We start from the raw sequence: 24,452 nt of genomic DNA on the forward strand, positions 1-24,452 counted from the left end.
CAATAAATAAATAAATAAATAAATAGTGGTATACGCCAACATAGTGTAGTGTGCTAATGCGTCGTGTTGTAGTTTGCCGTGCGATGCACCGTAGCCTAGTAGTTGTATCCTGGACCATCGCACTGCACTCAATGATTGCATAGCGCCTAAATCCGGAAGTTCTGATTTTAGCAGGGCGCCCGTTTCGCATGGCCACCTTGCCGGAGTGTTGTTGCGCGAGGAGAACAGGAGGTATTCAAGGCTCCTAAAGAATGCGCCTCGCCGCCCCCTCCCCCAGCCCAAGCTGGTGGCCCGAACCCAGCGGTGCCTAGGACCCAGCGGTGCTAGGACCCAGCCGCGCTGGTCCAGCCCCCTGCATTCCAGGCTGTCTTCCCCTGGTGACGTCAGGCGCCCAAGCCCTGGCTTTCTCTGCCCCCCCTCCCTCCCTCCAGCCTCCCTGAGCCTTACAGAGAAAATGCTGTTGTCCGTACCACCAAGGACAGGGATCGCCTCCTTCAGCTACCCCCGCAGCCACAAGAAGGTAAGGGGGGCCTAGAGGGGGTGACAGGGGTCCGCACCCACTCCCAGCCCTGATCTGCCATCTCTCTCGCGTCCCCCCAATGTCCTTGGCAGGGCACAACAGAGAGGGGTGATGCCTTTACCCTTGTGATTGGCTGCCCTGTACCTGCCCAGAGGCTGGCAGGGGGTAAGGTGCCCGGTGGGGGCGGAGGCCTGCCAGGTTTACTCCTTTTATTTCAACTTTGTCATCTGGAGGTCGTGAAGTTGTTCTGACTTTTACCAAGCCTGCCGTCATCACCGAGCCCTAGCAGGGTGACCGCTCGCGCGATCCTATAGTCATGGCCGGCCTATGTATCTGTAGAGGGCGGTCGGCAGCCCAGACACCCGGGCTGAAGCCTCAGAAGCCGGTATATTTTATCCTATCGGAATATGTAAAAATGTAAACAGGAAATACAAGCAGAATAGACTGCTTGAGCGCTGCGGAGGTGCGTGAACTCTCCCTAGGTTCAGAGGCAAGCAGTGCAGCTGGGATTTCTATGTTGTGGGTGAAATCAGGGTAGTTTACACCCGTTCTTGCACAGAGACCAGCGCCTGTCCCTTCCGAAAGCTCACCAGAAGCTTGTGCAATTGTTCGGAGGTGTGGGATACCTTAATTGTGGGTGTACTGAGTGGAACACTCTTAGCGGTAGGTGTATGTATGGGTGATTGGCAGCCTAGAGATGGATGCATAAGTGGGAAATATCTTGGGGAGGGCACAAGGTGGGGACAAGAGGTACTGTTCCATTTTATTTGGGTCTCTTGAATTTGGTTGTATTCAGATTAACTCTCATTTCTTTGCCTGAGTGATGATGCTGAAGGCCACACAGGCCAGTGCTAAAGGTCAGGCCCCACCTGGGGCCATATAAGGCCAGAAGAGATAGGAACTGGCAGCAACCGAACCACCGAGAACCTCAAATGCACGGTCCAAATGAAAGGCCACAGGAAATGAAGTATGGAGCAGTAGTAGAGGACAGCACAGGAAAATATAGTGGGTGGTGGTGGTGTGCTGGCCACGTGTGGTAGGGTAAGAAGTGAACGAAACAATGCATCAATGGCACAATGTGTTTTAATGACTGAAGCTTGGGGTGCACAGGTGTTGGCAGACACTGTGTAATCATGGGCTGCTGGGTAGTCGTGGCCTATTGTATAGCTGTGTCCTCATGGTTTTCAGCATTCATGGTGTGTTGGGATCATGACATATATAGCATGTTGAGTAGTCATGTCAAAAAGGGCGGTAATGGCGCATTGGCTTGACATATAAGGCTGGGATGCAGCAGAACGCTGTCAGATCATGACATTTTGAGTGTTAGGCATGCCTGGGCATCAAAGAGTAGGGGTGGTAGTGGCATATTACAATGTATGGACTGCTTCTGGTATGGGTTTTGGCATGCACATAAGTTAGGTCGTGCCAAATGGATTTTGCTGGATGGATACTTGTGGCGAGTTGAATGGTTATTATTTGCTGATTGGTTATGCCGTGGATTTGTTATTCCATGCTGGTGGGTCTAGATCGGTTGGTTGACTGATTATGGAAAGCTGATTAGTTAAGACGTCAATTGGTTCTGCCGTGCTGATTGTTACTGGCTTGTCAAATAGATAGGACTTGCTGATTGATTATTGTCTAATAATTAATATGAGGTGTTGATTGACAATGGTCTATTTTTAAAGTTATAGCACGTTGATTACTTATGGCACACTGAGTGAGTATGGCACGTTGATTGGTTAAGGGTTACTAACTGGTAACAACATTGGTTATGGCATGCTATTCTGGTAGAGTGTGAAGATTCATTTTGGAGAATAACTTAGTTATGATACACTGGTTAGTGATGGTGACCTGAGTGCTATCAGCTCTTTGACATGTAATGGCCATTTCACTAATAGTAATGTGGTAGTTAGATATGTAGTATGGAGTGGTTGTGGTGTTTTTCTAAAAATTGATGTTAGTTGGTTGTAGCATACTTATTCGTTGTACTTTTGTGAGCGGTGATTGCATGGTGATTTCTTACTAATTGGTGGGTATGGTCTATTTTGTGGTGTGTGAATATGAGTTGTTGATTATTTAATGTATAGATATGTCCTACTGGTTGAATATTTTCTAGTGTTCAGTGGAGATCATGTGCTTTCACACTAGTTATTTTGTTTTTATTAGTGGTTACAGTCTGATGATTGGACATGATGTGCTGACGATTATGATGTATTGGGCAATTCTAATATGCTGGTTTATGTGCTGATGTTACTTCTTCAATACATGCTACCAAACTACTTATGTCTGTAGCACAGGGGAAAACTGTCAACTGTAAATTCAGTTACAAAGTCTCATTTTAAGTTTGAAATTGTCTGTTAAGCAATTCTATAACAAGCTAGGCAAAGGCAGTAGGTATGGCTTGCATTTTAATTCCTAAATAAAATATTTTTAAAAAACCTGCTGTTGTGTAAATACAAAACAAAAATGATTGCTTTTTGTACACAATAAGCTAAAGGATTTAATGTGTGATGATTCAGAGTATCTAAAATAGCCCCAATGCTTTGAAATTCAAACAATCCACACGAGGCAGAAAGATACATTAAGCAGCTAATAGTATGTGTTGGAAGATTAGTACTTCTCTGGCCAGCAAATGCCCATTTTGTGTATAGTTCAAAGAGTTGGTAACAATAGGTCACAGACAGATATGTTGTCAAGCCAGACCTAAAAAAATGTACAGTAATCTAATCCAGTACTCACCATTGCTGTTGTCTCTGTGGCTGTATTTTTGATGGAGAACAAATTTGATTAGCTAAGGCAGTTGGATGGTAATGGCATGCAGACTTGTTATTGTTCTTTGGGTGGTTTTGGTGTGCTGATCGGTTTTTGTTTGGGTGTTGGGTGGTTATGCTGGTTGATATTCGCCTACTGGAGCCTTCTTGAGTTCCCTAGTGAGTCTGGCTTACATATATCCTTCTGGGTGGTCTTGATCTGTCGGCTGATCATGGCCTATCGACTAATCATGGATTACGAGATGGTAATGGAGTACTTGTTGGATGTTGAGTAGTCATTGTTAGGAGCTTCTTTAGTGGTTGTGGCCTGCTAGTTGGTATAAGGTACAGAACGGCAACGGTGTGCTGAGTGTTCAAGAAATACGGGGTGGCCTAGTTCTCCTGAAGGTTATAGCCAGGTAGGCTTATAATTGTTTTGTTGAGACCTGGGTGGTAAGGAACTGCTGGTTAGCTGCACATATCTGTGAATTCCTGGAGTGTTGCATAGTTGTCACTGCTGTGATGGGGAGAGTGGGGGGGATGGTGTTGTGCACTGGAAGGTTAAGCAATGCCAGTTTGCCTTTTTAGTGCTAGGTGGTCATAGAGTGTTGTGGCCTGCTGGATCATTTTGATTAATAGAGTGGTTATAGAGTGCTGGATGGTGGTGAGAGTGTTGTGGCCTTCTGGTATGGTCTTCACATATAGGAACGTATTTACATGCTTGGTGGCTTTGTGTGCAGGTAGGGTTTGGTCAGCTCTGTGGTGATGGCGTGCTGGTGGTTGTGGGGCATTTCTACCTTTCTGAGTTATCTGTGAGTGATGGTTAGGTGTAGAGTTGTCTTAGCACTCTGGGTGGGTTTACCAATGAATGGTTTGTGGTCATAGAGTACTTGCGATGGAGTGGGAAGATCCCGTGGTTTGCTGAGCAGAATGGGGTTGCTGTTTGATAGTGGAGTGCTAAGTTGACGACTGCTGGATGGCCTGTGCCCATCGGTTGGTCATGGCCTGCTGAATGATCTTGGCATGGTGAAGGGTCATGGACCACTGGGAGGCAACATTACCTTAGGTGAGTGGTCTTGGAAAACTTCATGAGCAGCCTTTAACAGCTGGATGATAGGGGTACATTGAGTATTTGTGGTATACTGAGTGTTCACATCTCATTGATCTGCCATTGTATGATGTGTGGATGTAACATTTAGGGTGATCCTGGCATGCAAGTTAGCAATGGCATGCTCAATGATGGCCCTGGCACGATGGATAGGTGTTATATGTTAACATTCTCCAGAAACAATACACACTAACAAAACTAAATATTTAATAATCAGTTTTTGTAAATAATAAACATGAAATTATAAGTAAATGTTAAAAATAAAATGGTTAAAATAAAATAACATTTTGAGCAAGTAACGCAATGCATCCGATCACTAAAATAAAGATAATTAACCGGATGCTCCCCCTTTGTGCATGCATGAGGCTAAATTAATGTTCAAAATAACGAGGGAGGGGGCAGAATGGAATTCTATATACCCACTTCCATATGTAACTGTGAAGAATAATAAATCCCAAAAACAGAAGGCCCTGTACAAACCCTCCCAGAGTCCTAATTAGAATTAGTAATTGTTTGTAAGTATCTCAAAATCTTTAAAAAAGGACCCTAAATTAATCCTATGTACATTTTGAGATATTATTACTTTTTCTATATAAAAGTATGTGTGTGTGAGTATTTAAATGTAGTTATATATTTTCAATGAACGATATTCTACGTAATTTATTGTAGATGTCTTTATTTTAATTCTATTTCTTTGCACTGAGTTTCATTATTTATTTTGGTGTGACTTAATTATATACTGGTTATGGTGGTGATGGTTGCGTTATGTTGCCTGACATTTAGAAAGCACACCATTTGCCAATTGCTTGGCCTCTTGGTACACTTATACTTATGATGATCCGCAGTTGTGATTCATGCAGCAGGGTTGCCCATTTCTACTGAGGAAAGATTATTCGGGTGTCAGCTTTTGCTTCTGAAGTGAGTAGTAAAAGCTGTAGTGGAAGAGGTGTGGCGCCGCGGCCAGGGCGACTGACGCTGGAATCTGGGGACCACGGTTCGATCCCCGGCTACGGCGGCAGGTCAGCCCAGCACCATGTGACTCTGGGCAATAGCTCGCTTAATCTTCCCGACGGCCCCCCAGCGCCTAGAGACCCTTACGGGTGATTGTGCGCTTTACAAATGTGGACTTTACTTTACTTTACTTTAATAGCAGTAATGCCCTGTTGGTAAGTTGCAGAGTGCTGTGTGGTCGTGTAATGGTGGGCGGTCATGCAGTGCAGGGTAGTCATGCTTTTCTGGGCGGTCTTGTCATCCTAGGTGGTGTTTACCAGCAGGGAAGCTGTGATTTGCTGCATGGGCATGGTGTATTGGGGATTCAAGGTTGAACTGGCCTATAGGACAATCAGGCAGTGCCTGATGGGCTGATCTGACAGATCAGTGTGTGGGTCAGTTTTGTAGCAATTTGTGGGCTTGTTTTATGGCCAGGTGGCAGGTTTTTACTGTTGATTTACCTGATATTACCACTTTTTAGCTATTTGCTTCATTAATGGGGTCCACTTTTATTGGTGCCTGGTCCTATTTTTCATCCCAGTCTGACCCTGTGTGGTTTCATAGCATGGTGGATAATCATGCCCAATTAGGTGATCTTGGCATGCTAGGTGGTCTTGTCTGAGGCTGGTCCTAGCATTCTGTGTACTCCTGGCCATGTCAAACTAGTTGGTCTTTCTATTCTCTGTGATTGATTTTGGCCTGCTAAATGTACCCTGCATGCTGAAATCACTGCTGAATGGTCTTGGCCTGATGGGTGCTCTTGGCATGCTGGGATCCACACCCTACTGACTGTTGGCATTATCTCGTGGGCCTGGTCTCCTGCATAGCCCTGGTGTGCATGAATGAACGATTAAATTAATGAATGAAGAGATTTATTGAGTGCACTGCTACTCCAATTAGTGTCCCGGCACTATATCAGTAAAGGACAGCTCACCAACTCGCTCTAAACCAAGAGCAGAAAGATGGGTTAAACTTCTTTCCTAATATCGGAAGCCTATTCCATGCTTTACTGGCAAGTACAATGGAAGCACTGCCCACCGGCCCTAGCCAAGCGAAATAGATGTATTTACGAGCAGCGGCGTTGAAGAACGAAGAGTTCTGGAAGGGTTATAGTGCAGCATCCTAGAAAGGAGATACATTGGGCCACTTTTGTAAAACCGAATAACTTCCAGTGCCTTAAACACTATTCTTTTCTTAAGGGGAAGCTAATGCAGATCCTTAAGGTAGGCAAAGACTGGTTCCTTCCTTGGGATACCAAGAAAGAATATGGCGGGCTGCTGCTTGCTGCTCCACTTGTAGTCTTCTGATCTTATACTCTGACACACCAAGATAGAGGCAGTTTGAACAGCTCAGCCTTTAAGTTATCAACGCACGGGCTACTGTTCTTTGCACTTCAAATGGTAAACATTCAAGGAATTTCCTCATTGACTGAAGGAAGCCAAAATGAGCCCTCACTACTGACAACATTTGGGAATCCAGAGATAACTTGTCATCTATTTTAACTCCCAGATTCTTAGCAACCCACATGGGGGTGGGGAGGTTATCCGGTCATCTACGGTTGGTCCACCAGCCTCTGCCTTTACCAAACATTAGGATATCAGTCTGAAGACAGATCTTGCACATCCAATAAAGAACAGCCCTCAGACAGGCAATGTATGAGATATACCGGGCCCAAGTGTATGTTATGTGGTGTAGGATGAATTGCATCATTGCAGTGGGTGATGTGTGGTTGCAGCACACTAGGCTCCATGATATGTGATTATGGTTCACTGGCATGGACTAGAACGGGCAATAGAACCCCTCTTCTTCTATTTGACTCATCTTTCTATCCACACTCCTTTCTTCGGTAGGTCCAGAAATTGATTCACTGACCTGTGCTTCATGGCCTCGGTTCCCTTACTAATCTTCCCTAGAATGTAATGCTCAGTCCCGGAATGGAATCTCCTTTGGGTAACTCCATCCAGAGGTCTGAGAAAAATTGCATCTTGGATGCAAAACAACTTACTCTGACTAAATGAAGATAAAACTGAAGTTATGATCTTAGGAAAAGAGCAAGACCTCTGGGGATCTCAACACTGGCCCAATGAAATGGGCACTCTACCCCAGCCGGTACATCAAGTTTGAAACCTGGTTATCATTATTGACGACCACCTGTCAATGAAACAACAAATCACTAGGGTGGCTGCACCCTTCTTTACCATTTTGAGATGGTTGAAAAAGATGTTGTGGATGATACCCCTTTCTGTTCAACGTACTGTGGTTCTGGGCTTAAATACGTCTAGGCTTGACTACGGCAACGTTCTATACTTAGGCTAAAAAAAAACCATAATACAAAGCATGCAGGCGGTGCAAAACGCAGCTGCTAGGCTGCTGTGTCAGATACCCAGGATGGTGTCAGCTACCTAATCTCTTAGCAAACTGCACTGGCTTAAAGTGGAGAACCATAATACATTTAAAACCCTGAGCCTTATGTTTAAAACTAAATCTGGAACAGCCCCACAATACTTGCAATCTTCAATCCAGCTGTACCCACCTCCTCGTCTTTTGCGTACTGCTGGACAGTCTAAATTTGTTATCCAGAGTATTAAAATTACCAGAATGGGCGTTCTGTCCTTTTCTTTTTTGGGACCCTCCCTTTGGGACTCTCTTCCTATCTTTATACGAGAGGAAACTGTCCTTAGTAGTTTCCGTATACAAGTGAAGACGTGGTTATTCAATCAGTAACTCCCTACTTATTCTTTTTTTTCCCTACCTGTCGGCACCGGGAAACCCCTATGGGTAGCTGTGCGCCTTACAAATTTAAATAACATAACATCTTGATCTAAGTACTCCTGTCGGTACATTGGTTTCCTTGTAGGTGATATTGATCTCTCTTTCTCAGATGTTTTGGAGTGGCCTCCCAGATGGGCCCTCTTATGTTTCTAGTATTTTTTCTTTTACAGATTTTTTTTCTAGGAACTAGCTGAAAGTTTGACTCCTTCTTTGTAGGACCAGTTTCCATCAGGAATACAATACCAGGCCAGCCTTGAGCTCTATCATGGTCTGTGACTCCTGGGCATTCATGAACCTCCTGGTCTTCGTCACCCACCTGTGGGGGTGCACCTGCAATCCTTTGCTTCCCTTTTCCAGGCAGGACCTGGGATTCCCCTGTTTTACCAGCAGTGGTGGACTGAACTGGTGGGGTACCAGGAGCTTTTCCAGTGTGTTGGAGTATGCTCTCTTGGCTGAAGGTCCTGCTTATCCAACCATACCAATGCCCCCACCGGCCCAGAATTTACAAGTGGTGGACACCAATTTGAACATAAGGGCCTTAGATCGTCTACCAGAATTTAATATTTTAACTATCTATACCAGCAATAGTAACCTTATCGTCAGACTGCATCACAACTGAGCCTAAAGACCAAAGATCTATAAATATACAGAAACCTTAATCGAATCCTGTCACCGACCTCAGTTCCTGTCCCCCCAATGTGACAGCCTGCTCCAATGCATCTTTTCAAGGCAGGGCAAAGGTACCCGGTACCACCCTGCTCGTGGGAAAGTAACATTTGATAGAGGATAGCTTACACAGGCCTGACATCTTGTCACATGTATTTTCAGTGCTGCTTGGCAAAGCTAATTTGCTAAACACTATAGGAATTTTGCATTTCGAGGCTTCAGATTGCAGCACCGGAAGCATCCTGTGTAAACATCCCAGATAAGCAAGCTGTGTTAAGTATGTCGTGTCAACGACTCACTCTCTGCTGCATAAAGCAAACAAATCAATATGGCCCTTATTAAAAGAAAAAAAGTAGGGGGCAGAAAACTCAGCTATTCAGCCTGTGATGCATGAAGGACACAAGCACTGCTCAGAAGGAGAAGGTGCCTGCTGCAGCCTGTGTGCTGTCTGCAGGCCACCTGTTTGAATCGCAGTGGGACAGCTCAGCCTTTCATCCTTCGGAAACAAAACAATGAGCAGCATTGAATTCTGTATTAGTAGAGCCATGGCTAGCACACAAATACACCTGTTGATCCGGCTGCATCACTTTTGCCTATATTAATCTGGGTATAGCTTCCTCCATCTCCCATCCCATCTTCTCACAGCCATTATCAACCAACCGGCTCCCATGACCCTTTCCGTTACTCTTTACGTCATCTAATCCCCATGGGCCATCTTCTTCTCCGGCTGTCAGATTACTTCCGACAGTGGTGTTTTTTGGATACTGAGGTGGTAGCCTCATTACTTCACATTCATTTTTTTATTTTTAAGTCGCCATTTTGTTTTCCTATTGATCTATAATACGTTGTCACAGGTGCAGTTGGTTCACACGGTCAGCGCTGGGATGGGCCACAGGTAGCAGTCAAAAGGGTTTGCAGAAATGTCAGCAAGTTTCTTCATCAGGCGGTTTTCCTTTTGATCTAGTCCTTTGTAGAATTTCTTGTTGAGTTTGCGGAGAAGGTCGTCCAACATCTCAACACCTAGATCTCTGTGGAGGTCTGCTGTTCTTGTGAAGCAAGGAGCCCCTGCTGCTAACTGTAAAGCCTTTTTCTGTAGTGTCTGCAGAGGCTTCCGATACTTTGGCTAGAAAGCACTCCACACCGGGGAAGCATATGACATTGTTGGCTGAATAATTGCGCACTTTGCTCCTTATAGGCCTCAACCTAGTTCTCAAAAGGGGGTAAAATGCAGCCAGTTTGGTTGATGCTTTCTGACAAGTCTTCTCAATGTGGGTCTCAAGCTGAGTTTGAAGTCAAGTGTCACTGCTAGGTAGGAGCTGCTGTTTTCCCACTTTATCTCCTCTCCATTGAGGATGATCTGTCGGTGCTTTTTGATCTGCTTTCTGGTGAATACTGTTGCTCTGGTTTTGTTTGTATTGAGGGTTATCTGCCAGTGGTTGTACCATACAGAAAGTATGTTGTGCAAAGTTTCAAGGTTCTTAGCCACTTCCTTTTCGCTGAAAGATTGGGAGAAGACTGAAACATCATCAACTTAAAGAGCAAATTCTGCTTTCTTTAGGTCCATGGTAATATTGTTTGTAAATAGAATAAAGAGAAAATGGTCCAAGAATTGATCCGGAGGCACTCCTGCAAGAATAGGGTGCACTGGTAAACATTCCACTCAACCGCTATATGAATGGTGCGTTCTGCCAGGTAGCTAGTCAGGAGGTTTACCAGGTAGCTTGGAAACCTGAGCTTAATAAGATTGTAGATCAGTCCTTTGTGTCATACTCTGTCAAATGCTTTAGCTACATTCAGGGAGGCGATTCCATTTGGTTGGTTGATGTTAAATCTATGGCTAATAATGTCCACAACTCTAAGAAGTTGATGATTTGTGGAGTGTTCTTTGCAAAACGCAAACTGTTCTTTGGAGAGAAGGTTTTCACTTGATGCAAAGTCGCTGAGAAGGGCAAGAATTACCTTTTGGAAGATGCCAGATAACAGACGTATAGGGCAGTAGTTTGCAAGATCTTTCGTTCTTTCACAGCTTTTGGGAATACGACGACTGTTGCTTCTTTCCTGGCTTTAGGGAAATACTGGTGCTTGATACACGCATTGAAGAACTCAGCAAGACGATCCACTGCTGCCTTCAGGAGCATCTTGATGACTTGGTCGGTTATTCTGTCTTTTCCTGGAGCCATGCAGTTTTTCAGTTTCTTTGCCAGGCGTTGTACTTCATCTCTTGAGCATTCTTCAATGGTCGCAGCTTCTGTTTCTGGTGGGTACTCGAGGTAATGCTTAGTGACTACTTGCTCTACTTCTGCTGCCAGTTTGCTGGCCTGGTTAGGCTTGATGGATGCCTCTAGTGTGTCAGCAAGGATCTCTGCCTTGTCTCTGTTACTGCATGCCAGATGAGTCTTTCCTTGTATAAATGGATTGTGTTCCTTCTTTTCAGTCAAGCATCAGGTCATTCACCAGAGAGAGTTGTCCGAGTCCATCAAATTAGCTGTAGCTGCTTCCCATTTTTCACCTCTGTGCTGGCTTATTTGTGCAGTTTTGTCAGCATGTTGTACTTCTTCTGCCGGTCAGGGGTGAGATACTTCTGCCACTGTCTTCGTGCTCTGTTTTAGTCAGTTATTGATTGCTTGATGCCGTTCTGGAGGTCATAGATGGAACCGCTTTGGGGTTTCTGTTGAGGAACACTGCATTCAATAACAGTGTGAACTGCAGATGTGAAGCAGTTAACTGCTTGGTCAATGTCTCTGATACAGCGTTAGGGACCAAGAGCTAGTGATTTATCCAGGTTTCTCATGTAGAGGCTCCAGTCTGCCTTCTTGAAGCTGTACCTTGTGCCCTGTTGGTTTTCGATTACATCTCCAGCAGTGATCAAGACCAGGTTGTGGTCGGATGTCAGTGCTGTTAAAGTCTCCAGCTCCATAGACTGGAAAAGGTTCTTCATTACGACGATATCCAGCATGTCCAGTTTCTGCCATGGAGCTCCTGGATAGTATGTTTGATGATTTTGCTCAGCACTTACAAAGTCTTCGTTCTTGAGTGGGCAAGAAGAGCATGTCCTTTCTGTTTGCAGTCCGAGAGTTCCAGCGTTGGTGCTTGGCAATAAGGTCACCTCCAATTAATGTTGTCCAGTAAAGCATCTATGTTGCTCGAGCTTAGCTGCCTTAGGGGTGAGTAGGCGGCAGTCATGCAAAGTGGGCCTGGAGATGTCTGAATCTGAATACCAGTTGCTTCAATACTCCGCACTGGTGAGGTGGTAGTGCAATCTTGTGATGCCTCACTTTTGTGCTGATGATTATGACTGTTCCTACCCCCTGGCTCCAGTCGAGCGGTATGTGCGGCATACTTTATATTTTGCCAGGTTGAGCTTCTGGCTTCCTTGGAGATGGGTCTCGGATATAAGCGAAAGAGTCACAGCCATAGATTCCATCAGGTGAAGGAGTCAGTTTTCTTTTGAAGGCGGTTAGAATTCAACATCAAGAAGAGAGAGTTTTTCTTAGTCTTGCTGCCATGACAGTTGATATCATCATCTTGGAAAAATATGATGGTGAGTTTCGCCACCATTATCACCACAGGGTGGATGGTCGTATTCACAACTACCTTTGCGATCTTTACAATGAGTTTCTGCCAGTTGACGGTGTTGCTCATTTTGCAAGATGAAACTGGGGTGGTTGGTGTTGGTGGACTGCCTTGCTTGGGTTTTGTAACATCTGGTAAGTCCTTCCATCCCTAAATGCATTGCTATGGTTGTTTGTTGAGATGTGGCTGGGGATCCTATGTGATGTTCCGGGTTTGTGGGCATATATCTTCCTCCGGCCCTGGTCTGTTGCGGGTGAGTGGCTAGATACCTTTTGTAGTTGAGGTAATTGCTTCTGTGGTATGTCCTTCTTTGCTTTCTGCAGGTAGGGACAGCCGCAATAGCTTGCAGGGTGATTTCCTGTGCAGTTTGCATGCATCACTGGTTCTGTTTCTCTATTCCTGGTGCATTGATTGGAGGTATGTTCCCTTCCACAGCGTACACTTCTTGGTTTCTGATGGCAGAATGCAGTGGTGTGCCCCAAGCGTTGACAGTTGTAGCACATGACTAGGCCCAGTCTTCCCTTAGGTGCGTATGTGGTGATGGTGCAACTGCAAAGTCTTGTGACTACTGAAAGATCAGCAGGTTTTCCAGCTTGGTTTGCAGACAGGGTTATAACAAATATGTGAAACCTCTTGTTCTTGTCCATAGGTGAGATAATCTGGGTTATGTTCTTTACAGGAAGTCCAAGTACTGATAAATTGCAAGTGATGTGTCCAAGGAATGCATTTACCTGTAGTCTCCATATTACAAAGTGCTGGGCTTTCACTGTGGTTTAAAAGAAAGTATGGTATTCCAGTTTCTGCTCTGTATGTACGCCGGTCACACTCCTATAATCTTCAGGTGTTGCAAGCATGATTTTGGCGTTGTCCTGCTGGGGGCTTGATTGTGAAAATGGAGGTGCAGTGTTCTTTCAGTAGTTCCACAAGATTGTTGTGAGTGGGCATGTTCTTCAAAATGATAGGTGGGATCACCAGTCACTTCATAATAATAATAATAACCAGGGCATTAAAGGGGTTCAGTTCAGTTGGTCCCGTTGTTTTGAAGATCAGTGCCACAACCATGGCATTTTATAGTGCTTGAAACTGATATGCAGTTTCAGTGCTTCTGGTTGGCAAACAGGCAAGCTTTGGCGCTTTTTATGGTGAGGTTGTGCGCATGTCACATCCTCTCTTTGCTGTTGTGTGTCATTCCATGTCGCCCGCAACGTCAGTAGAGTGTGCACTGACTTCTCCATTCATTGTTGTCAATCCTTTGTTGGATCTGGAGTATGCTGAGAAGGGAAAAAGCGAAAAAATAAAAGTTCTTAACATAGCTCTTAATGTAGATATATTAGCTCATTTGCACTCTCTTCCAGCTACTCTTCAGGTGAGGTGCAAAAGTGAATATGAAGTAGTCTTTAGCTGCTGGCTCAGCTGAACAAGTCAGCTCTGCACTGCCCAACTAAAACAACTGCCCATTGATCTTACTGTCTTTGCCTGTTGTGGGAACATATGACCCTCCCAAGTAGAGGCCATTGGCTGCTTCTTCAGTGTAAGGTCAGTGGGCTTGCTTCTTCAATGTAACTTTATGTGGCCCTAGACAGTTGCCATATCTGTTCACCCTGTGCACTCTCCAAGAGTTACACGTTTTCCTCCTTGGTCAGGGCTTGTTCTGTTGTGTCTGCAGAGGCTTCCAATACCTTGGCTGGAAACTGCTCAACACCGGTAAACCATATGTCATTGTTTGTCGAATAATTGCGCTGATTCCGCGCAACTTGCTCCCCATAGACATCGACTTAGTCCTCAGAAGCGGGTACAATGCAGCCAGTTTGGTTGATGCTTTCTGTTTTGAAGCTCAGGGCTGCATTCTTTGACATTTTGTAGGGCTTGAAAGCAATTTGCAGTTTCAATACTACTGGTTGGCACATGTGGTACACGGATGGTGTGCTTGAGACCAGATGCAAACAGCTCCAGGAGCTTAGCTATCATCACTGCAGCAGGTGCAGTGGCTCTGGGCCCAGTGGAGTGAAGGGTTGACTGCAATCTAGTTGCTGAACTCCAGTCTTTTCCTTCCATGCAGGGTGCTACAGAGCACTATTTTCCTTTCTTGTATAAGGGCCCATGCACATGTGTTACAGGCCCGGCCAACCCACTGCTCGACCAGATCTTCAAGATGCTAAGGGCGTATTTAGAAACACTCTGCCCCTTTCTACTTCCGCAGAACATTAGGGTGACGCTGTTGCAAAGACGTACAAGCCATAAATTTCTGGAAAATAGCAGCAAAGGAACTGGAAAAATTGAATGAAGCTAAGCAGCCAATAAACGTGTAAATGTAAATGTAAATGTGTAAATGTAAATGTATAGGCATTTATATAGCGCACTACTTACCCGTAGGGTCCCAAGGCGCTTCGACCGCTGCGAAACCCTTCCTGGCTTCCCTGAGAGATGGTCCCTTAATGGGTATCTCCAGGGTGAGACCAGGCATCCCCGGCGTTCTGGTGGGGCCGTTAGTGAAGATGAGGCAAGCTAATGCCCAGAGTTGCCGAGTGTGAACGCTGATCAGAGTGGGCACCGAGGCGAGAGAGTTATCGAGTCCGCTGACCCTGGTCCAGAAACCTGCCGCGCCGGGAATCGAACCCTGGTCCCGGGCCGTCCTCTGCTCTCGGGTCTGCCGCCTCTAACCAGTGAGCCACACTACTTAAACAACCTTCCTGCTGACTTTTCATAAATATACTGCACTACTTGTTAGCCGTTTAACTGTGGTATTGACTCCAAGTTTTTTTTCTCCATTCTTAGGTTTAAAAAAAAATATATATATATATATATACATATGTTCATTTAATTTTCTGTGTTTTATGATGGTTTGCCATCCTTTTACGATTTATAAAGAATCAATAAAAGTATTTTTGACTTGACTGACGTACATGTGGCCTTTCTTGTTTCTGCTGTACTTCAGTAAATAGTACATTTGTAAAGAACATGGTATGTTGAGATGTCTCAAAACACTATGTGATATTGACATTGTAGTGGCAGACAAACAACTCTGTGCTGCTTCAGCCAAACAGATATGGAGTTGATGACACAATTGGTCTTGTGGGAGGGACTAAAGCTCTCGTGGCACTGGCCCGACTGCCAAGTATAATTTCTGTCTGATCTCCGGGATCAGGTGGGGATTCATAACACAGTACCGAAAGCGACCGCAGACCAGTAGTAACACAAACAAGCAATGGCAAAGCTAATAGGTCTGGTATTGGCTGCTGATATGTTGGCTTTGCTTATCTTGTGTGAGAATTTTTTTTGTATACGCTACACACAAGCAGCCAGATATCAGTACTGGGAGGGCTGTCGTCCTTTCAAACTTTCACTTTAGTAAAACAATCATTCCCTAAAAGGCAAAATATAATATTTTAAATGACATTTCGCGTCAGTAGTCACTGGCACTGAAGAGCACTATTTATTGTGCGGGTGTACACATTGTGCAGCAGCTTAATGCTGTCACTCACAGTCAGGTAAACCAGTGGCTGAACCTGTGTCCCCTGAAGCATTGCTGTACATTGTGGTGGGCGGAACAGAAATGTGAATGACACAACAGCATACCAATGGATGAAAAGGCAGCCTGAAAGCCCCTGTCTAAAGGTCTGTATATTATGTATATTTGTATTGAAAAGAAAAGGTTTTGAGAAATACCAGAACTGGGAACAAATAATCGTTCCATGACAGGACCCTCTTGAGACTAGTGAAGAAAACATAATCTCCTTAGAGAAGCTCAGAGGCAAGAATGGTCTGAGCCAGGCATGCGTCATCTGATAACACCTGTGCTGCCTTGCCCATAGTAAGGCTGTGACTCTTGAAGTGCACCAATAACAATACCAGAAAGTTATAACAAAACAAAATATTGGGGGAAAAGGTGTTTTGACTAGCCAGTAGATAGTGCTACAGTCCTCCTCTTTACAGGGTTGTTACTTTGTATCTGCAACTTCCCAGGCTGCACTGCTGAGTCCAAGAAACACTGCTCTGTGTAGGGCGTTGACAGGAAGTACTCCTGGAGTGAAGGTGTGTTACTTTGTGTCTAGGACACTCACAGGCTGTACTCTTGGAGTGGAGGTGTGTTACTTTGTGCCTAGGACACTCACAGGCAGTAGTCCTGGAGTGTAGGTGTGCTACTTTGTGTCTAGGACACTCACAGGCAGTACTCCTTGAGTGATGGTGGATTACTTTGTGTCAAGGACACTCACAGGCAGTACTCCTGGAGTGGAGGTGTGTTACTTTGTGTCTAGGACAGTCACATGCAGTACTCTTGGAGTGGAGGTGTGTTACTTTGTGCCTAGGACACTCACAGGCAGTAGTCCTGGAGTGTAGGTGTGCTACTTTGTGTCTAGGACACTCACAGGCAGTACTCCTTGAGTGATGGTGGATTACTTTGTGTCAAGGACACTCACAGGCAGTACTCCTGGAGTGGAGGTGTGTTACTTTGCATCTAGGACACTCACAGTCAGTAGTCTGCAAGTGGAGGTGTGTTACTCACAGGCAATACTCCTCAGGTGATGGTGTGTTACTTTGTGTCTGTTACCTCACAGGCAGTACTGCTAAGGCAGAGGGATGTGCTGCGTGTAACTAGACACTATTATGCACTGATGGTGTGAGAGTGCTGTGATAGCGCTTGGTTTGTGCAGCATTACTGCAGGGTACATGGACCCCGGGCCTTGGTTCACTGGTATGTAGTAGTAATGTATATGCACAGGAATGTTGCTCAGTGATAGTACTCCATTGTGCACTAATGCTGCAAAGCTGCTGGTGTTTTACTTGATTATAGACTATGAAGTAATACGTCCGAGCTGTGAAAGTACAAGTGTATTGTTTTTGTGACAGTACTCTATTATGCTGTAATACTGAGAGGATGGAGGATTGTTACTTAGTGCAACTGTACTCTGTGATACAAAAAGATTGTATTTGTGGAGGGACCCAGCTTGGTGCAGTGGTATAATATTGTGCACTACTGGTGCAAGGGTGGTGATCTATTCCTTCTTGTTATGGTGCACTAATACGCATGAACACTGTGAGGGTAAATAGATGTTGTCTGATTTGGTGGTGTACTAATATCTGGTAATTCTGTGAGGCTGGAGGAATGTTCCTTTCAGTGATGTACACCATCATGTACTCAGGCTGTGGGGATATTGCTCCTTGTGATGCATTATTTTTAGGTAAAGCCTGGGCAGCACATGTGCTGCTCTGCGAGCCATGCTGTATTGCAATATGGAATAGAAGCCCTGCCCATTCCCCGCCCATATTTGTCATTGGCTTGTGTCATTGCCCTTCGTAAATGCTGGCTTCTGATTTGTTAGTAGGCTTGTTAGTCCCTCCTTAGTGCCGCCTTGTTTTCATTTGTAACCTCTCATGAGGACTGGCCCTTTTATCTTCAATTGTTACACGGTGCGTCTTTTTTTAGTCTATAAGCACTATTCCCTTTAATGAGTTTCTCCTACTGCAGGCACGACATGCTTTCCTGCAACATGTAAATGTAAATGTAAATGTAAATGTATGAAACTTATATAGCGCAGGACTTACCCTGGGGCATCTCCGCGCTTGCTTAGGGAACCCGTCCTGGTATTCCCCTGTGGGAGACCCCGGCAGGGTATCCACAAGGTGAAAGCCAGGCATCCCGCCGCGAGGGGCCGATGTGGAGATTAAGCAAGCTATTGCCCAGAGTCGCAGAGTGTGACCCCGTGAGTCGAGTAGGCACCGGAGCGAGAATTGTCGAGACCGTGGAATTTATGAGCCCGAGACCTGCCGAGGCAGGGAATCGAACCCTGGTCCACGGTCGATCTCAGATTCCGGGTCTGCCGCCTCTAACCACTGAGCCACACTTCTCCACATTCGGCACGCCATGCATGCTTTCACTTTCTGAGCAGCCCAGGACATTGGCGGCCGTTTCTTTGAATAGGTCTCGCATTTACAAGAGTTTGAGCTATTGACATTGTAAATTGCAATGCCTTTTATTCATGTGTTGATTAGCAAAACCAATAAATGAAGGGCATTGTAATTTACAATGCTAATAGCTGAAACTCTCACAAATGTGAGACCGATTGCATCGCAAATGCTTGTTTTGTAATACTTCAAGGTTGGCGGGATATGGCCTCTTGTAATGGTGCACAAATTATTAGAGTATGTAGGAATATTATTTCTTGTGTTAGGACTTTTTTATGCAGCAATACATCCAAAACATTGAGCGATGCTGCATCATGTAATGGCACACTATCAAGTTGTAATACTTAGTGGACGGGTAATTCTGTAATACTGTGAAGTTGCATGGATAGCACTCTGATGATACACCAATGCTATGTAATAACACGCGAGATAGAGGTCTGTCTGCCTTACACCCTCCAACACGAAAACAAAAACACACCAACATACTGCAAAGTAACTTTTTGCTGCATAGTTCTTTGAATAGAGGAATCGTATATGAAGAAAAGAACAGGAAGCAAAAAAAACAGAAGGAAAAAAGATTTGGGTGGAAAGGCCTCACCCACTCTTTTGTGGCATGTTTCATTATTCGCCATTACTTCCCACCATGTTAAGATGATACTGAAACAGTGGTATTGACCTCGTTGGGAGGGAGATCAGAATATATATTCTTCTGGTCATATAGCGGGTCCAGAATCTTATGTAAAACAACCTTTGTACAAACCCCAGGTCATTCCTTTATTTTTTGGTACACAGGGCTGGTTTAAAAACATCAAAGGATGTTGCTGTGAAACTATGTTTTAAACATCCTATCTCTTATGCCAACATGTTTCGACCTTGATAAGATCCCTCATAAGAGGGTCTAGGGCCTTCGATAGGGCCGACACAGGTATCCCTACACGACATGCCTTTTTGTCTTTTAAAAATGAAATGGGTTCGTACATGCGGGTAAGAATGGGTCTTACCTGACCATCCAACCAAAATTCACCGGTTAACAAGCAAACATGTTCTCAAATCTACTTTATCAATACTAGAGCTATTCGTTAACAATGTTTAGTTATTTCATTAGCTTCACTCCTCTTCCATACAAAGATATATTATTACTATTATTGTTAGTGCATGATTAAGTGGTTCACATGTGAAAGCACTGCACACAGAACATACGTGGACTGCAAAATTGTGATTTGCATGCACTGAAGGTGCAACTTACCCTAATGCTATTGGGTTCAAAACTAGTAATCACACCTGGGGAGGGACCCCCTCCTGTAGTCATACACTTGTGTGGGGGGGAAACCATTAAATAGATAAACTTAAGCTATACTAATGCAGTCTATTGATTTATGGACTGAGTCAAAGGTCATTATGTGTAAAAACTGTCCCGTTCAACACATATGGCCGGTGAACTGTACTTATGTTCTTCATACTAGTTCTACGGAGAGTTCCTCATCTCAGGAAGTAACCTGCAATAATCAATTCACAACTACTGTGTTCATATGCCTAGAACCTGGATCAACTGATATTTTTATGCTAGTGTCTTTCACAGTGGACTGTCCTAGTTCAATTTGTTCCTCATCATAGTGTAGAAAAAGAGCCTCCTATTACTGTATAATACCAATGCAGATCAAAATTAAATTTCAGTAGCTTTATAGTTGGGATAATCAACACCATAATGGTGTACACATATCAGCTGCTTAGGGGGGTGAGTATGCATGCTCAAAAGATGAGCATGAGAATTCCTGCCTGCGACCACGTTTGGTTAATTCACATATGCACAATGACGCATGCGTTTTTAAAAATGAGTACGGTATGACTCATGCTTATTATGGAAAAGGTTATGATATATCTGCTCCCCTGACCATTGGTACTATATGGGTCTCAAAAGGGAATTTCGCTTTTGATACCGGTCATGGGCAGATGGCTGAGGGATAGAGCCTTACGTTAAAGATTTTTAAAGGTGGCATATTGGAATAAATTGAGGTGTGGCGAGAGCAGGATGATTATCTATAGGGACAAAGGCAAACCTATTGAGAAGTAGTCCCCGCAGAGAAAGATTGATCATTTTGCCCTCGGCTACACTGAGTAGGAAGTATTTATTGGAACACTCATATATCCTGACGCAGAGCATCAGCCTGCTATGTTGAGGAGACAGGATAAAAACGGAACCAACATAGAGGGAACTAGATGATCACTCATATATTTCCCATTGAGGAGCGCGTGAGGGGCAGAGAACTATAACTTATTGATAAAAACATCACCAGCGAATGTCGTATGATAGAATATTGGGGAAGTGATATTCAAATTGTCCTGAAGAAGGTGGTTTTCATTGGTATTGATCACCGAAATGTGTTGATTAAATATTGAAGGCATGATCTGCAATGTACTGGGGATTTGTATATGTTTAATGAATTTATAGAAACCTGGTGACACAATCAGTAGATTTGTCTATTTTTAAAGACTAATTGTACTGTCGGAGATGAAGTTACAACATATATTTTTAATCTTCAGTGGAATATGGTTGTGTTAGTTTGGGATGGTATGTATGAGGAGTGTGAATATTGAGATAAGGAGTGTATCCAGGGGAATTTAATACTTTCTGGTTTGTGGAACCCTTTCCCCTTGGTGAGAGGGATCACTCTCATTTTTAATAAAGCTAAATGATCAGCCAATACTATTCATGGGGTAGACATATTGGCAGGGCCGGACTGGGAACAAAACCGGCCCAGGCAAAGTCTCGGCCGGCCCCCCGCCCCCCGGGCGGGAGGGGGGCGAGCGCTTTGCCAGGGCCGCTTTTCAGCCGATTTTGTTACCGGGCCGATTTTGCAGCTATGCTGCAAAAACGGCTCTGCAACAAAAACGGCCCCCAGGGCCCAAAACCGGCCCCCACCCTTGCGGCCGACCGGGGGATTGCCCGGTGCCCACAACGGCCAGTCCGGGCCTGCATATTGGACTTGTCAATGCTCGCTGTGAGGATTTGGGTGAATTATATGGTATGAATGTATGTCTTTACAGTGTAATGCACTCACAAAAACTGTCTTGGGTCCAATTAGACTCATGTAAAACCTTAAGCACAACCGTGGCTACCTATGGCTTCGAGCTGCAAGGCTTAAACATAGGAAATAGTGTAAAGCATTTAACAGTACCAAACAACGAAATAAAAAAAGTCACATGACATGAACAGAAATCCGACACCGATAAAAATAGATTATAATGTCATAAATTTTTGGAGTTCATGATGAGCAAAATCCACCGAAGAGTTCCGGAGATACAGATTTGTAAAGAAAATTTAAATCTCAGTTTATCCTTAAGCAAGCATTGGTAACTGAAAAAGTTTGTATACTTTTGAAAAGTTTGTAAGGGTTGTGTTTGACTACTCTGGCCCGACTTAGATAACCAAATCTGACAGGGATATGGTTTGGGGGCAGGCAATTTGGAGTATTTTGACAGTTACCTGGCCACCAAAGCATTTGCCAGTCCAGTTCCATACTTTACAGCACGACCGCCATAGACTTCAATGGAGTGGTCCTGATGCTGCAGAGGCAGGAAATGGAAGATCCTCAAGGATGCTCTGGGTGCTGTGTGATCCAAGGGGTTCCTTTGAAATTATTACTCAGTCCTCGGATCAGGTGGGGCGACTTTGGCCACAGAGGTTTGAGTCCCTCAAAGTCCTCTTTGAGCCAGTAGAAGGCCAGCTGGGCCTGGGTTACCGGTCTACATCCGCTACAGTCCCAGCAATATTCTTTGTGGGGGCTGGTGTCCCTTTTGGGTGATCACTCTGGACTCACATGACACTCCCTGGTCAGGCAGGCTCGGGTGCAACTTTTGCTCATTGCGGATCAGTCCCTTTAGGATGCCCAGCGGCAGTCGGCTGTGATTTCCAAGCAGTGGCTACTGAGTTGCCAAGTGGCGCCTTGATGCCCTTGGGCTAAGTTGCACGTTATAAACCCCCATTCATTCATTCATTCATTCATTCAAGTTGGGCTACTTCAGCTTTGATGGTCCTGATTCTCGTTCCAGGGGTCAACCAACTGACCCTTAGGTCACTTCTTTGGTCTTGGGATTGGGAGTGGATTTTCCCCAAACCATGAGTCATAGGCACAGTCCTCTCTTTGCTATATATATACACACACATACATATCCTACCTTAAAAAAATACCTTAGGGGAGACTTACATATATTGTTAAGGAAAGTGGGGGCATTGCCATTGGTTTGTAAGGCAAAGTTGAACTCGCAGTGTTACTACTGCCCTTCCAGTCTGCAGTGGCAGGCTGGGAGACATTTTGTACTATGTCATACACAAGGTGGCACAATCAGTGCTGTAGCTCTGGGTGGACAATCTGCCTTACGTGCCCTGGGTACCATATACTAGGGACTTAGTATGTCAGTCTCTTCCAACTGGGGGCAGCCACTTTGACACATTTTGTAAGGGATTAGAACACTGGCACGAAAGTCTGGTTAGCAGACATCAGTGCACTCTCAGAGTCAAGGAATCAGCAGCATCAGTCCAAAAATGTGGGAGTGAAAATGCGAAAATATGCTTTTCCTTACACTTACTATAAATCTGGAAGCTGGGGGATTACATTTGAAGGCAATTGCAAAAATTCACAAAAGGAACATGGTTTTAGGGGGCTCTATTATTTAAATTGTGTTTTTAGTTGGTTCTAGTTTAAAAGTTACTTGTCGTACTTATTGCTGTCAAATATGTTTATTATCTGAAAAGAGAACATCCAAGAAAGGGCTGGAATGTAGTGTCTTCCACAAACCCTGCATGGTTGTTTCATGATCCACACATTTCCTAAACCTTTTTAGACGTGCAATGGTTTTTAGCTTTTCTAATTGTAAGTGAACGTGAATTTATAGTTTTCTTTTCTTTGAAGATCAACCCTATAACATATTAATATCCAAATAACCTGAGAAGATGGAGGGATATGCATGATGTTATGGTGCATTAATTTCCAGAAATACTTTAGGAGCTGAGCCTATTACAGCAGATGATGCTACTCTAGTAGGCTTCTACAAGGACTGAGGCATTTTGCTTGATGTGATTGGACCATGTGATGCATCAGTACTCTAGTGCTGCAAGGGTATTGCGCTGTATGATGGAACAGGATGATGTAATTAATATATGTGAAATAAGGTAGTCTCACAGTTTGTTGCAATGGTGCACTTCTATAGGATAATACCCAGGGCCACTGGAATTGTGCAACAGGGAAGGACAAAATCATGCAGCAAGTTTGGGCTAAATTATGCATCAGGCTTGGACCAAATTGTGCGGAAGGGTGACCAAATTTTACAGCAAGGAAAGGCAAATTATGCAGCGTAATGTAGCACATTTTGTGATTGTATTCCTAACACTGGCGGGCATAGGTTTCACCTCGGTTTAACTCCCAAACATAGCAATAAGCAACAGCAAGGTGACCAGTCAACCTTTGCAAACAGCCTTCTAATGTGTGGCAACACGTGCTGACACATTTCTAGTAGCTTGATCTCTATGAGCTAGACACAATATTTTTGTTAAAATCGGCAGATTATGCAGCAGATGATGGTTAATGTGGCAATTTCAGCAAATCCATAATTATGCAGGAAACGCAGCAGCCGCAAAATCGCATAATTTCAATGGCCCTGATAATACCCAGAGGGTGCAAGGGAGTAGCTGTCTCTGATGATTAACTGTAAACTGTAATATAGTAAGAGTGCAGGGATTTTGCTTCCTGTGCATGTATTCCAGGTCTTGCTGCCTGACTTCCGGCGGGAAGGCTGGTCAGGAAGTCAGGCATTGGAGTGCCGGTCGGCAGGGAGGCTGCGTTGGGACCGGCATAAATTGTAAGTACAGTGTATCATTTTTTGGATAGTTCTGACTACTTGTGTTCCGTTTTGGCCTCGTTTCTTAAGGTTTCTATCCAAAGGTGGCAATTTCTTAACTGTTGGATCAGGTGGCTTGGGCTGGATTGGTGCCCCCATGCACCAGTACTAGTGTGTACCTGCTGCTACGGCTTGAGCTACTATTGAACTTGCCAGAGGGGAGGTCTAGGGGTGTGGTGTCCCTACTACCATTCTTCCTCTGATCCAAGGCTGTGTGGTGACTTTGCTGGTTGGTGGTTGATTGGTGGATCCTACCAGTGATAGAGTGGGGAAG

The 24,452-nt window shown here is 44.5% G+C and overlaps 1 protein-coding gene across 2 annotated transcripts in view; it reads left to right on the top strand.

Annotated features, from left to right (window-relative positions):
• The first annotated feature begins 433 nt into the window (after positions 1–433).
• RBMS2 (RNA binding motif single stranded interacting protein 2) overlaps positions 434–24,452 on the top strand; it is a 257,679-nt gene continuing 233,660 nt past the window's right edge. For both annotated transcript variants that reach the window (XM_078689107.1, XM_078689108.1), the window contains exon 1: positions 434–520. In XM_078689107.1, coding sequence (XP_078545233.1) covers positions 455–520 — 66 coding nt within the window. In that variant the 5' untranslated portion in view covers positions 434–454. The remainder of the gene's footprint in view (positions 521–24,452) is intronic.

Source organism: Lissotriton helveticus, chromosome 1_1, assembly GCF_964261635.1.
Source record: "Lissotriton helveticus chromosome 1_1, aLisHel1.1, whole genome shotgun sequence".
NCBI lineage: Eukaryota > Metazoa > Chordata > Amphibia > Caudata > Salamandridae > Lissotriton > Lissotriton helveticus.